Source organism: Dasypus novemcinctus, chromosome 9, assembly GCF_030445035.2.
Source record: "Dasypus novemcinctus isolate mDasNov1 chromosome 9, mDasNov1.1.hap2, whole genome shotgun sequence".
NCBI classification, from domain to species: Eukaryota; Metazoa; Chordata; class Mammalia; order Cingulata; family Dasypodidae; genus Dasypus; species Dasypus novemcinctus.
The window spans coordinates 89,992,650-90,008,481 of NC_080681.1; the positions used below are offsets into that span (position 1 = coordinate 89,992,650).

General features: G+C 43.4%; 1 protein-coding gene across 3 annotated transcripts in view; it reads right to left on the reverse strand.

The window, feature by feature from the left end:
- Positions 1–15,832, reverse strand: part of KDM4A (lysine demethylase 4A) — a 44,272-nt gene that overhangs the window by 14,473 nt on the left and 13,967 nt on the right. For all 3 annotated transcript variants that reach the window (XM_058303742.1, XM_058303744.2, XM_058303743.2), the window contains exons 9-13: positions 15,584–15,822; positions 14,628–14,827; positions 13,210–13,595; positions 3,276–3,396; positions 448–629 (exon numbers count right to left, since the gene is read on the reverse strand). In XM_058303742.1, coding sequence (XP_058159725.1) covers positions 448–629; positions 3,276–3,396; positions 13,210–13,595; positions 14,628–14,827; positions 15,584–15,822 — 1,128 coding nt within the window. The remainder of the gene's footprint in view (positions 1–447; positions 630–3,275; positions 3,397–13,209; positions 13,596–14,627; positions 14,828–15,583; positions 15,823–15,832) is intronic.

Sequence of the window (15,832 nt, forward strand, 5' to 3'; positions counted from 1 at the left end):
AAAGGAGACAACATTAAAGGACCTGGATTTCACTGGACATTATACTGCAGTGAAGAAATTGGCAGTCTTTCTGACCAACCAACCTAGACTACAAACCACCTGGCAAGAATAATCACTAACTAGAATAACAAAAAAGCAGATTTCCTCTGCAAACAGTAAGTCCGTGAGTTTTCCAAGGCTAGATGAGCGAGTTGTGCAAGGGGAGCAGGGAGTCCCCCAGAGTCTAAACTACAGCCTCAACTTTTCTCCAAAGCATTATCAAGTGATCACCCACATTGCAGGATTATCTGCCTCGCTGAGCCCAACCAACACACGGATGGGAAGAGAATGCTAAGGAAAAAACTGCCTTCCCTAAGACAACCTATGACAAGCTGTGTACCCACAATCAAATCCAGCTTCCCTCTGATTGCTGCACCTGAGTAAAATAAGGGGATGGGGCAGGCTTACCTGATGGTAAGTTTGAAAGATCATACAGACAGCACAGTGAGGGGCCTGCTGGGCCATGGTCTCATTGAATTCCCTCTCAGCCTCAAAGTTGGGGGGTCGATTCTGCCACAGCTGGCTCAGAGGCTTGGCCCAGGCCTCCGTCTCCTCAGTCTCCTCCTCAGGGGTCAGCTGTTCAGATGTCTCTAGAGAAGGAAGCAGAAACATGAGTCAGCACCTGCACCTGCACATCTGGCTCATTCTGGAGAACAAATGACCTAAGCCAGAACTTCTGGTCTTAGATTTGGACCAAACCCAAGATACTAAGTGTGACAAAGGCAAAGGGCAGGAAGTGATTTTCAATAGACTCCAATACCTGGATGATGTTGTGGGGAGTCCTGCATGTACCCCTTTCTCAAACTAGTCTTATTCATGGTTCAGCCTGTTTTCTTCTCCCCTAAAAGCTGCTGGCCCTTAATCCTTCTGCCCAAGGGCAGCAGAGACAAACACAATCTTCTCAGAAATCTTATTCCTTGGTGACTACAAAATGCTAGTACATTAAGTCCTTTACCCTTTAGAGTTTTCCCTTTGGTTGTGCTGAAGGGAAACAAGGCAAAGCTTAAGTTTTAATTTTTCTATCATGGACCTTGGTGAATACTTTCCAACTCCCTCTGGAAAGATCATGGAAGTTCTACCCTTTCACAGCAAGATCGACCAACCCCTCTTGGCACTGCCTCAGAGGAAGGCCAGAGCCACATGTCCAAGATGAATCCTCTTCCCAACCTCAAGATGTAAGGCCCCAAGTCCAGCAAAAGTTGGCAGGTCAAATCCAGTCTGGCCAGGAAACTATTAAGAATAGTGTTTATATTTTTAAAGGGTAGGGGGGGAAAAGGAAAACACATGACAGAGACCATATATGCCTTATAAAGCCTAAAATATTCACAGTCTGGCCCTTCACAGACCTTTGGTCTAGACAACAAATCTGTGTCTCAATTACTACAGACAGCAGAACATACGACTCAACAGACCTCAGCACTGCATGAGGAAAGAAAAATCTCCTCTGGGTACAAATTCCCAGACAAACGGGACCCACTGCTGAATGGAAAACAAAAATCTTTGCTAACTTGCTATTTCAAGGAGGGCTTGAAACAAGGTCAAGGAGGTAAGGGAAACCCTGTAATTCTGAAGGCTACAGGTGAATGAGGAGAATCTTCACTTAAGCCTGAATTCATTAAGTTCAGAACTCTTAAATATGTCGGTTTGGTAAACATAAAAGCAAATATGAAAATAAACTAAGGAGTTTCTCCAGGTGCTCCCTACTATCGCTATACCTTTCTTTGGCAAAGGTGATCCAAGAATCCTCCATATACAGAGCACTTCACAGAAGACTGGCTCTGTACCAGCCCCACGAGGAGGGATCGCATGGGATCACAGAAGGGAGTTATGTGTGGGCATCAATAATCTCCAGCTACAACCACTCCAACGACCTCGTGTCCTCAAGGAATTGAACAGAAAAGCTTTCACTGAGACCCAATATCTATGCAAAGCAGCCTAAGGAAAGCTCTAGTAAGAGTAAATATTGCAACTAAATGAAGTTGTTCATTTCTGGCCAACTTCAACTCAGTACAGATAAATAGTTATCTACTCCACCTTCATAGCCATGTTTAATCTAAAGGGATCTGGCAGTTGCCATTGTGTGTGACCTCAGTGAAGACCAATGGAGAGCAGTAAGGCCAATGCAGACAACAAAAACCAACCCCTATGTGCCCCAAAAATCAGCCCCAGTCAAAAGCCATGCCCAAAAGCCAAGTGCAGACCTTTTCTACATCCTAGGCCAAACAAGAGTGACTGGCAGGAAATGGAAAAATGAAAAAAACAGGCTCACAATCACAACTAACACATTAATACACTGACATCTGTTCCATTTACAAAATCAAAAGTGGTTAAAAAAAAAATCACTCTGTGAATATGAGTGACAAGGGAAAATGCTCATTATGTTAAGAGAAAATTGCAAGAATCAAAATTTTACAGTTTACATATGTGAAACTTCACTGAGCTGTATAGTTAAGATGTATGCATTTATCTCTAGTTGTATGTGTGTTTATGTTATGTGTATGGTATCTTATACGTATGTTATTTTTCAATTTAAAATGTTTTTAAAAAAAGAAGTGGGAGAAGAAGAGTGCTAGACTAAAAGAAATTAAAGCTATAACTTTCAAAGGCGATGTGTGACCATGGGGTTAGATACTGGTTTAAAAGGAAAAAGGCTATAAAACTCTCTTGGGACAGGTAGGGAAATATGAATATGAACTAAAAATTAGAGAATATTATGGAATTATTCCTTATTTTCTTAGGTGTGATAATGGTATAGTTTATAGAGGAGATAAGTCTTAAGAGACACATATTGGTATACTCAAAGTGAAGTAACTTGATGAGTACTACTTACTTTCAAGTGGTACAACAAATATGTATGTATGTACATGTACATTTGTATGTATATACATAAAACACAGAGACATTTTCCCTCTGGAAAAATGTTAATAATTGCCGAGTTGTAGGTAAGCACACATGCAGCACAGGGCTCTGCATCATTTACAAAATTTAATTTCCTGAAAAATCAGCCTGTACTTCTTAGGTGAGAAATCATAAAGCCGGCATACAATTATCCCATATTAGGTACATTCCAAGATGCTCAAACATATCATGAATTCTGGTTAGCAAATTAGATATAAAAGAAAATCCTGTTCTCCTTTTGTAGCCAAACCACACTTTTATCCCTCACTTTGGTCTCCTGATATCCTGTCAGAGCAAGTCCTAACGATTTCCATCTAGTAAAGAGAGAAAACACTTACCATCATCACTGATGCAATCCTGCAAGACAAGTGGGTGATGGCGAGGGAGCTTGCTTAAGGGCTGACGACGACCTTTGGACTTCTTATTTTCCTCCAGGGAAAACATGTATTCATCTGCAACCTGGGCAAACCATAAAAAAAAATCAAATCTGTCTGGCTCAACTTGGAGACACAGTAGAAGTTAGTCTTACAATGAAAACCAAGGCAAGAAGAGAGATACAGAGAGACACAACAAAATGTAAAATCAAAGACAAAAAAATACCTTAGAAAAAAACAAAATGACAGTGCCTTGCAAACCAACCTAAATTGGGATTATGTAAAATTTTAGGGTCAAATTTGTGCCTAATAAGTGTGGTTCCTAGCCTGAAACAAATGTACCTACAATAAATCTACTTGTACTCTGAATGAGAGCCATGCTTCTTCCCTTAGGCTGACTGCTATAAGACTGTCTGAGAACCCCAGATGAGCTCAGGTGCCCCTTTCCTGGGACCAGAAAGCCAGAAACACCTACGTTACAATATGCCAAGGCAGCTGGGCCACCCAAGCTTGAAAAGTCAGAGAACCTTCAAAAGGGTGAGGAGCACCTGATCCATCAAAAGAAAAACAGGCCAACTTCTCCTTGTATACTGTCAAAACCTAGCTCTAGTTGATATTAGTAATTCCTCAGCTAGTTTCCTCTTCTTCAGAGAAGAACATAAGCCAGGACAGGGAACGTATCAAAAACTCTGGCCTTAGCTGCAAAGGGAAAGGTTGATTTAACATTGCATTTACATAAAGTCAAAGCAAATGTAATTAGGTTGAAGATGTACAAGATTGAATCAGTAATTCAACATAGAAGTTCCTTTCTAATCAACATATTTAAAACTTGGTTATACTGACATTAGGAGACAGGGTTAGCATAATCCATTAAATGAGGAAATGAGGTCTGGAAGAGGGCCAATTTGCAACTGTAGAATCCAATGCTTAGAGTACTGCAGAAAACAAGACAGCACTGCAGTGCCTCTTCAGAGAAGAACACGTAGAACTACATGGAACCTCAGAACTTAAGGACCAGATCTGGAATGTCAAGTAAAACCAAATTCTGAGCCTCAAAGCCTGAGGCATGGCCGGGTAGAAGAGTCTGGCCTGCCAAACACAAATCTCACAAAAGTTCAGTGTCCATTTGCCTATTCATTCTATCATTTGTTCATCAACTATTTACTAAGCATCTACACTGTGGAAAGGCCTGCCTAAGAAAGGAAGAAAGTGTGGAGAAATGGACTAAGAGGATGTAATCTGGATTTAAGAGCAGTGTTGAAGGAAAATGGAGAAGTGAGGATATTAATGACCTTTTGTTATTGACACCCAACAAAGACTAATCTACTTCAACAGCCTAAACCAGTGGTTTTCAAAATGTACATCAAAAAGCTTCAAGGGAAGCGGATTTGGCCCAATAGATAGGGCATCCACCTACCACATGGGAAGTCCAGGGTTCAAACCCAGGGCCTCCTAACCCGTGTGATGAGCTGGCCCACGAGTGCTGATGCGTGCAAGAAGTGCCGTGTCAATCATGGGTGTCCCCCACATAGGGGAGCCCCACGCGCAAGGAGTGCGCCCCACAAGGAGAGCTGCCCAGCGCAAAAAAGTGCAGCCTGCCCACAAGTGGCGCCGCACACACAGAGAGCTGACATAGCAAGATGACGCAACAAAACAAGACACAGATTCTGGGTGCTGCTGACAAGAATACAAAGGGACACAGAAGAACACAAAGCGAATGAACACAGAGAGCAGACAACTGGGGGGGGCAGGGAAGGGGAGAGAAATGAATTAAATAAATACATAAATAAATAAGACAAAATACTTTTAAAAAATATTCTAAAAATATGAGACAAAAATGAATTGAAGTTCTATTATTTTATTCCTCCACCCTAAGTCTTTATACATTCCCTATTTCAAAGACCTCCTAGATAACAGGCCTAAACCTGGGATGTGGCAGAGACTAGAGGAAAAGGGATGAAAAAACAAAGAAGCAGAGATGGTGCAGACTTCTAGCCTGGATCACTAAGGTGAGAGGAGAACTTGGAGACGGAGAGGGCAGTAATTACAAGCTGGGTTAAAGTTGCTGTATACCTGGTACACACGACATACATGTCTGTGGATCTTTCATTTGGAAACACTCAGGAGACAATAAGTAATTCAGATCTGGGGTGCAGAAAAGAGGTTAGAGCAAAAAAAAGAGGTCAGAGCAAGAACTATAGATCCGGGAATCCTCAGCATCAAGTTCAGAATTAAAATGATGGGAGCAGATGAGATTATCAATGACAAATAAGCGGACTAAAGAACAATCCTTCAAGGGACAGGAGGAAGAAGAAAAGAGACTCAAAAGCAGAGAGGTAAGAGAAAAGCCAAGGGAGGAGGGGAGGAGTCAGTCCACTGGCATAAAGAGCCAATGGACTGACTCAGCAGTCAGGAGGGATTAGGTCTTTTAGCCAGATAGAAAGGAACTAAAGAGGGAGTACATTTAGAGGGCGCAGAGATGCTGCAATTGAGAAGATCAATATCAAAGGAAGGGAAGAGATCGTAGCTCAAGAAGGCAATTTCTTCCAGAGAATTACATTTTAGAATAAAGGCTATGGGAATATGGTTTTAGAAGCAGAGAAGACAGACACTTGTGAAAGAGGAGACATCAGGGTATGTGAACGGCAGAATAATGGTCCCCAAAGATGTGCACGATCTAGTTCCCAGAACCTGTTAATGTTACACAGACAAGAAGAATTAAGCATGGTAATCAGCTGGCCTTAAAATAGGGAGATTACCCTGGATTATTTGGGTGGGCCTAATAGAATCACGAGTGCCCTTAATAGTGGAAAAGAGAAATAGAGGAAGAGTCAGTGTCAGAATGATGTGACATAAGACTTGGCCTGACAATGCTGCCTTTGAATATGGACAACAGGCCATGAGCCAAGGAACACGAGTGGCCTATAGAAGCTGGAAAGGGCAAGGAAATGTGCTCTCCCCTGAGCTTCCAGAAAACATCAACACCTTGATTTTAGCTTAATGAGACTCATTTGAGACCTCTGTACTATAGACCTATAAGATAATAATTTTATATTGTTTCAAGCCGTAACATTTGGTATATGTTGTTACGGCAGCAAGAGAAAACTAATGCAGGGTAGGAGGTGGAGACAGATCACTTTATAGGTCCTAGTACTGGAGAAGGTAAGAGTGGTTAAGTTCAAGACCACCAGAAAGCAGCTTTGGGAAGGAAGAGGACACCTTTACCCTTTATCTGTTTAGTTCAGAGTACTTCCTATGTACCCAGCATACATAACACAGCATACCATGCTTGGTCCTTTGCCAATGCAGAGATGAATAAGACATGATCTATAACCCAGCCAGAGGGACTCTTGGTTTTCAAGTCGAAAGCCTATGCCCTCTTTACTATCATCATGCTGTCTCTGACCAAAGTAGTTAGATCTATATAAGTATTCTAATGTCTTCCTCAGTTTTCTCTTCTCCTGGTAAATACTCCTCTGGCTACGCAGCATCCACATTCTTCCTCACAGTGCTGCTTTTCCCTGGGATTTGCTACAGTTTCTAAATTCCCTCTGTACATAAAAGAAAGGGCTGCATTCAAATCTCATTCAACCAATTAGCTGTGTGAACATGAGCAAGTAGCAACCTCACTGGGAAAATGCGGGTAATGAACCCCATCCCTTAGGACTCGTTGTTAGAATGGGATGAGACAGCCTGTAGGGTCTCTGAGCCTGCTGCCTGCCACAGAACTGGAGTTCAAGGCTCCTGAGTTCTGTTCCCTCTTCTAACATCTGACACCCAAAGTCAGTGTTCCCAAGTAGTCTGTTCTGTACTGAGGAGAATCAGTTGCTCTCTCCTTGTTCTGGGACCTCATTTTTCCAAAGCAACTTAAACTAAAGAACTTTCAAAGGAGTCACATCGCAATGGCTCCATCTGTAGCTAAAAACTCTAAGGCTTTGGTGCTTCAGCAGTCAATGAGGGTACTTTACCAAAGAAAAACTTCAGGTTACCAGATTGCCCTAAAAAAGGCCCTTGAAATAAACGGTGGCACATAAACTGAACAGCAAGCAGCCTAAATTACAGCTGGATGGCATCTGCTTGGGGAATGGAAACCCAAGGGGATCTCTCAAGAAGCCAGCTATTTCCAAATATAGATCCAATGCTATTAGGCTCTCCAAGGATGGGTAAAGTTGTTCAGCTTCTGCCCCCAAGCTTTGACTATCAGTGTCCCATACCATCCAACTAATCCTGATGTCTGCTTCTTACTAAAACTCTTCTGACCTTCTACTCATTCATTCCACATTTACAGAGCATCACAGGCCAAGCCCTGAGACCATACTGGGGCCTCAAGAAGGAAGGCTAGTGTGGGTAGGGTCTGACTTCTAGAAATTTATCTTCTTCACCAATCTATGACAACTGCATTAAAAGTCAAGATAGTCATAAGAACAAAGCAAATTACCACAGGGAATCAAAAGAGAAAAAGAGAACTAGATGGGAAGCAGTGAAAAGTTTCCAGGAATACTGGCTTTTAAAGAGGTCTGGATTACTATAAACAGAGGTAGGTATTTGACTATTCCAGGAGGAAAGACCAGCAGAAACAATTTCCTGTCTCCTCTCACCCTAAAACCATCTACAGCCATTCCCTCTTGCCCTTCCACCTACAGTGGAGAAGCCATTTCCTCTCACTTCCTCAGACCTCTAGGATCCAGTCACTACCCTCTCCCTGTCTTCATCTGCTCCACACACATTTGTGGGCTCCTGCTCTTTAGCACAAGGGACACTCCCCAGATCTCCCACCTTCTTGATGCTTCCTTCTCCCCTGCCTCTGGACATCCTATTCTCTCCCAGTTCCCCAACCTTCAACTGCTCCTTCTCACTCTTTCCTGGGCTCCCTAGCTACCTCCACCCACCCAGTGAAAATTTTTCTTCTCTCCATACACATGCCACAGGTAAGCTCTTCCACACACACCCACCACCTGTACCCTTCCTGATGACTCCCAAACCTAGAGACCCCTCCTCCTGAGCTTAGGGTTGTATATCTATACCTCCATAGCATACCTCATGAGCAGGTTACACATGACATGCCAAAAACGGACTCATTTCCTGACCCATACACAAAACCCATCGATTTTTTTAAAACTTCTATCCTACACTGATGACAACACCATTATCCATCCATCCAGTAACTCAAACCAGAAACTCCAGAGTCAACCAAGACCCTGCCCTCTCACCCCACAGTCACTCAGTCTTATGCTCCTACTTTCTAAGAGCTCCCAAACTCATCTCCTACTCCCTATCCCTATTCCTACTGCCCAGCTCAGGTCCTAAAGGAACAAATTCCTAACTGGATTCCCTTTTCAAATCTTTTTCCCCTCTTCCTGATGTAAAAAATTATTAAAAAAACACAATCTGGGAAGAAGATGTAGCTCAACTGGTTGAGTGCCTGCTTCCCATGTACAAGGTCTGGGTTCAATCCCCAGTATCTCCTAAAAACAAAACAAAATTTGAAAAACAAACTCTCTGGGGAGCGGATGTAGCTCAGTGGTTGAGCACCTGCTTTCCATGTTTGAGGCCCTGGGTTCAATCCCTGATACCTCCTTGAAAAAAATAAAATAATTTAAAAAAAACAACATAGTAAATCATATTTAATCATATTTTAAAAATTCATAAATGTAGGAAGTTAAACTCATCCATAATTTTACCTTCAAGAGACAACTATTTCTAATTTTGCCCCCACCTTTCCCAAAAAAACTTCTTCAATACTTTCAGAATGCTCTTTCAAAAAAATCAGTACAGTGCTTAAAAATACCCTTCATTGAACAATCTAAAGGTTTCTGAAGTCAAGGGGGGAGGGAGTTGAAGTGAGGGGAGGAGACACATCCCTGGACTTAGAGAAACATAATAAACTATTAGCCTTGCTGTAACACTGACTCAAGCCAACTGTAAAATATTTTTTTTAGACAACTGGAGAAATTGGATTATGGAATGGGTATTAGATGATGCCAAAGAATTGTTCATTTTGTTAGGCAAACTGGTTATTCTAAGAAAATGTCCAGTTTGTAAAAGATACACACTGAAGTAAGGAAGAAATGACAAGATAACTGGGATTTGCTTAAATACTTTAGCAAGCAAAAATGGACAGATGAAGCAAATAGGGCAAGGTTTTGACAAGTGTTAAATCTATGTGATGAGTATTTATACTCTGCTTCTTTGAATGTCTGCATTTTAAAATGTATTCTCTCCAGATATATATGTGCTACTGCTCCCCACCCCATGGCTTTAAAATCTGATTTCAGGAAGCGGATTTGGATCAACGGATAGTGCATCCTCCTACCACATGGAAGGTCCACGGTTCAAACCCAGGGCCTCCTGACCCGTGTGATGAGCTGGCCCAGCGCAGTGCTGATGTGCGCAAGGAATGCCATGCTATGCAGGGGTGTCCCGTGAGTAGGGGAGCCCCACGCACAAGGAGTGTGCCCCATAAGGAGAGCCACCCGGCGCAGAAAAAAGTGCAACCAGCCCAGGGTAGCACTGCACACACGGAGAGCTAACGCAGCAAGATGACACAACAAAAAGAGACACAGATTCCCGGTGCCACTGACAAGAATATAAACGGACACAGATGAACACACAGTAAATGGACACAGAGAGCAGACAATTGGGGGGGGGGCGGAGAGGAGAGAAATAAAAAATAAATCTTTAAAAAAATAAATAAATAAAATCTAATTTCTTCACAGAGCATACAAGGCACACCCTCTCACACCTCCACAGCGCTTTCCAGCCCTCTATGCCTGAGAGACCAACTACGCCCAGCAGGTCCCCACAGGCTTTAACCTTAGCATGTCACAATAATCACTATTTAGAACATGCTCCTCGCCCAGCTTCTTCAATTTTATTCTATCCACTCAACCCCTTCTAACCACGTGGCCTAGCACCTAACTAAAATGCATCCTTCTCTATAGCCTTCTCAACTCCTTTCACCCAATCCCAGGCTGACCTGCTAACACTTACCACTAGGGCCTGGAATTGTCTGCTTATATCTGTCTACTCTTCGAGACTATGAGCTCCTTGAAGGCACAATACCAGCCTGGAATAGACATTCCATAAGTGATTACAGAGTGAAGGAAGAGGCAAAGCAGCCAAGATATTCTGAAATTTTTCAGTAGTTCAAAAAGGACAGTAGAGTAGGGGTAGAGGGAATGGTGGTGAAGGGGTAAAAAAGGGTAGTAACCACCAGGCTACAGCTGAGAAGTCCATACATAAATGAACAGGATCTAAGCCCCCTCTCGATATAGAGGTGGAGTGGACATCACCATCACAGGGTCCACAAGATGGAGGAATAAAATATGGATTAGAGTAAACTTATTGGTATTCTACTATAGAACTATTGTGACTAGTAATGGAAGAAACTATAGCATTGATCTAGAAAAAGTGGCCATGGTAGTTGCTGAGGGCAGGGAGAAGGAAGAAGAGATGAACTGTGGGGGCATTTTCAGGACTTGGAGTTGTCCTAAATGATACTGCAGGGACAGATGCTGGACATTTATATATCCTGCCATAACTCACTGAATAGACTAGGAGAGACTATAAACTACAATGTAAACTATAACCCATGTGGTATAGCTGTGCTCCAAAATGTATTCACCAAATGCAATGGATGTGCCACAATGAAGAAAGAGGTTGTTGATGTGGGAGGAGTTGGGGGATGGGGTGTGGGGTATGTGGGAATCTCTTATATTTTTTAATGTAACATTTTTTGTGATCTATGTACCGTATAAAAAACACAATTAAAAAAAAGGAAAGAAATGAGAAGGAAACAGGAAGGCACTCAACGGTTTTTGAGTAGGGGACTGAACAAAGCCAGAAATGCAAGTTAGAGAGGAACCTCCTTCCCTCAGCATATTTCCACATGGAGAGATTTCCGGCTTTTCTTACGGCGCCTCCCACCCCCCTTGGACTTCAGTGCACTTTGCTTAGCTTGAATCTGCCTTTTTCAAAAGAGAGTATATTCTGGTCTGCATCCACACTATATGGAAGTTGAGGAGGAAACACTGCCTACAAGAGGGCTTCAAGTTACCCAGGATTGCCCGAGGGCTGGGTATATAATTTAATTCTGGGTGAAAAGCCACTTTCTTAAATCACTTTAACTGGTAATAAATTGGCACTGTGAGCTCCATATGCCTGACTCCTGATTCTATTACTTAATTGGTTCCAAATTTGGGAAGAAAAAAGATGAGAGTGTTAATTTATTGGCTCCCTTAAAAATAACCACAACAAAAAACAGCCTTAGCACTGTAATGAGATTAACTAGGAGTAATATAGACTGAATGATGCACATGAAGCATTTAATATACTAAGTCCTTGCTACCCATCAGCTGCTTTTGTGATTGTGATTGCAGGTAAAGGTGAGAAAGGCAGAGGGACACAGCAAAAGAAGGACAGTATGAACTGTGGTGCAACAGTTGGATGACAAATGGGCACAAAAGCTTTGCAAAAGAAGAATGGCCAGGATGTGCCAACTGGGAGAATGAGGGACTCTTGGTTTCCAAGCTGAAAACCCCTCTCTTATGAAAGCTGCCAGAGGAGGGCACAGAAAGCAGCAATCAGGTATAGTGAGAAGGAAACAAGGTGTTTATTAGACCATTAGCCTGCACCCACCATGAGATGGAGGGAAAGAACATTCACATGGTCAAAAGGAAATCTACAGACACCAAGCCTCAAGATTCAGGGCAGATAATTATATAGGTATTAAAGACAAGGGGAAGAGCCAACCATAAAAAGGCACTAACTGGGACCACTGGGAAAATTTGGATATGGAGTGAATGTCAAATGATACTTAAATTTGGAGATTATGATCATGTCATGATCAAGACAATGCCATTTTTTAGAGACTTAGAGACACAATGGGTGACTATGCTTTAAAAGTACTCCAGTAAAAGAATATATACCTTGAATGTTTGTAATTATATAGTAAAATGAGTGTACATGGGAGACTCATGATAGTACTCTATTTGTATGTACTTTTGAAATTTTTCCTTATGTTTTTAATAATGAAAAGACATTTTAAAAAGGTAAAGGTAAGGTATAGGGCACAAAGAAAACTTTCTGCACCGGCTTCTATTATACACCAGTGACCCACCTTCCCAAAGGCCAATGACATGCAGGGCTGCAACCCGAAACACGTGAGCTGTGAGGCTGGGATAAAGAGCAGGTCACTTGGGTAGGTGTGAATCCAGTTACATTAACACAGCTTCGGTCTATTCCACTCAGAGTGGCAGACCCACTGAGAGACATTTTGCATAAAAAGAAACAGGAAACATAGCTTTTGGTGGCAGCATATGTTCCAGGAGAAGCCTGAATAAACATGTTCAAATTTATGGCTTTGGGAATTCACCCAGGTCTCCAAATGGATGCTCTATCAAATACTGTACCAAAATGATGAATATATTGAGGCGGGGTGAAGGATTTCATGGGAGTCTACAAAGCAGTCAAGATTTCATAAGGGAAAAATTCTTCAGGTTTTTTTGGGAAGAAATACCATCTCTGCCCAAACCACCAAAGAGCTGGGCTACAACTGCTGACATTCTACCTTATGGGTCTATAGCAAGCAAGGTCAAAGGGCTCACATCAACCCCACCTGAAAAGGAAGCATGCATCCAACTCAGCACCCCACCTGAAAAGGAAGTGTGCATCCAACTCAGCTGAAGATCTACTCCTGTCACTGAGACTATGATGCAGTTCTCTGGACCAGCAGTCACACAGAGAGAAAGAGAAAAGGAAGTCCCTACAAAGAACAAGCTGGAAGAGAACAGATGCCTCCTGGCTTTCCATGTGATGCAAATGCAAACTGGAGGCCTAGGCTGAAGGTCTCTTCTGCCCTCCTGGACACCTGCCCCACACCACTGTCCAGAGCCCATACCTCTGCCAGCTCCCGCTCGCTGATACTTCTAGTGGCACTCCCTTTCTTCCTCGTGCCCGGCTCTCCCGCAGTGATCCTGCCATCCCCTTTGGCATAGCTGTGCACAGTGAGAACTCCCGTTTGCCCTTGGACTTGGCCAGACAGAGGCTCACTGGTTTCTGAATCAGAAGAAACAGAATCCCGTGAAGAACTGGAGCCCAGGCTAGATGATGATTTTTTTTTGGAACCTGAGAAGAGAAGGCGTCCTCCTATAGAAGTGGGATTCACAGAAAGATCCAAGGCAGCTGCTTCTTGTTCCTCCTCCTCCTCCTCCTCCTCCTCTTCTTCCTCCTCCAGTTTGACATTTTTGAGCTCTTCAAATTTCACTTCAGTGGAGTCAGAATAATCTGAAACACACATACACATTAGCACAAGCCAATTCCTTCCTGCACATCTGAACTGGATGAGAGACAGAGTGGATTGGATGTGAGGCCTGGCTTTGAACCCTGGCTGTATCACAGGATCACTGTGTGATCCTCATTTAATTGTTTAGATTCTCTGTGCCTCCAGTTTCTTCTCCTGTTAACGTGAGAAGAGAATACTCTCACCTATCTCCGGGACTGTCATTATTACTATGTATAAGATGGGAGGACTGCCTGGCACACAGCAGATGCTCAGTAAGGGACAGCTGCTGTTTCCTTAGGAGGTATCCTGCAGGAAATGAAGGCCTGACCTCAGCAGAAACTGGACTGCCTAAAGCTAGAAAGTTTGCTGAAGAGAAGTTAGCCTGGCCAAAGGGGTCTGAGACCACAGGGCTGCTCAGCTGACAACAAACATAGCAAGGTATTGTTATCACAGAGATTTCTTCAAGCTTGACCTGAGACTGAAAAAAGCCTCATCCTAACAAACCTACTCTCAATACAACAATCTAAATGCTCTAAAAACTATATTCAGCCACACAACTCCCTTTCTTAATATACAAATGGCTCCTCAAGTTTCCAAACGAACAACTCTAAATGGCAGGCAGTCCCTATATCACCTTATTCCTATTTCTCCAGCTTCATCTCTGGGTAATATAACTCTCTTCCTCCCTAATATTCAAATTACAGGACTCCACATCCAATTCCCCAAATAAACCATGCTGTTTCACATCTTCATGTCTCTGCCCCACTACTTCTCTCTAGAGTGCCACATTCCCCCACATTCTGTCTGCCTGGATAATTCCTACTTATCCTGTGAGAGTTGGTTCGTCCATGTCACCTTCACCAAAACCTTCAGTGTTTCCCTGACCCCTCCCCAGTTATGTGCTACAATCATGATGCAGACAGACCTGTCTCCCCTTTTTCGTATTCGTGGCCCTGCACTCAATACCGTGTCTAACTCAGAACAGACAGATATTAGTAGGGGTTGTAGGAAAAAAAATACCATAATCAACAAACCTGGGAAGGTAAGACCATCCTCGACTTGCCGTACAGAGCTATGGGTAGGCCTCACGGGAGCAAGGGCAGCCTGGCATTCCACCATCTCATACTGTCCGGAACTCAGCTCCTCCTTGGGGAAGAGCTCACTCTGACTCACCTCCTGTGGTATTTCAAGACAAACTCGGTGCCTCTTTGTCCCTATACGGTGCTTGGCTAGGCTGCAAGGAGAAGGGCAAACCTTTTAAGAGCCCACGAATTCATCCACTTACACAAACATATTCCCACACATCCACACAGTTCAAAGCCTGTCCTGCCTGGTTCAAATCTCAGCTCTCCCTCTTACATGTGTGACCTAAGACATAGGGCTTCATCTCTCTCAGCCTATTCCACCATCTGGAAGATACGATTTTTACCACCTACCTCCCAGATTGGTTGTGAGGATAAAAAAAGGACATGCAGAGTTCCTGGCAGAGCACCTGGCATATAGTAGATAGCCAATAAATATTTGTTCCTCCTTTCTTCCCCACAAGGCCCAGGAAAAGCTCTCCTCAGAGAACAGAATTCTCTAGTTCAGACACTGATGATGCTCACAGACTTAAGCCGCACCATTCCCCTGGCCCTTGGAGTCTCATCCCTGCCACCGCATACTCCCATTTAAAAAATAACAACAACTCTGATGTGGCGATGAGTAAACATGGATTTCCTGGCTCAGAGAGTGCCTTCACAGGTATGTAACCCTTTGCCCCAGCAGGTGATGGGTCTAGCTGGGAGGATGGAGGAAGCCCCTGCAGATGCTACTGGCTCCTGGGGAACAGCCACAAGGAAGCGCTTGAATGCTCCAGCCCTGAGCACTGTGAAGTCTGAACAAGGAGAAAACCCCTCAGTGCAGACACCCCACACAGAAACAGTCTCTGCAGGTTTGGGAGCTGCCCAGTCTTCCCTCAAACAGCAGGGGCCAGCGGTTGCTGGGTTACCTTCTCTTCAGGTCTCCATCCTCGACCCCTTCCATGTCCTCCTCAGGGCACTCCTCCTCATTCCCAGTTCTTGGGGGCAGTTCAATGTCCTTAAGAAATTCGGCTGCTTCTGGTGTGGGCAAAGTGTGGTCAATTACTGTGCTGTCCTTCCCAGCTTTCCAAAGTTTGTACCTTTCTGGCTGGAACTTCCTCACAAATACGTCCATGGAGATCTTGACCATATCCTTTCTGCAGGAGCACTGTCACAAG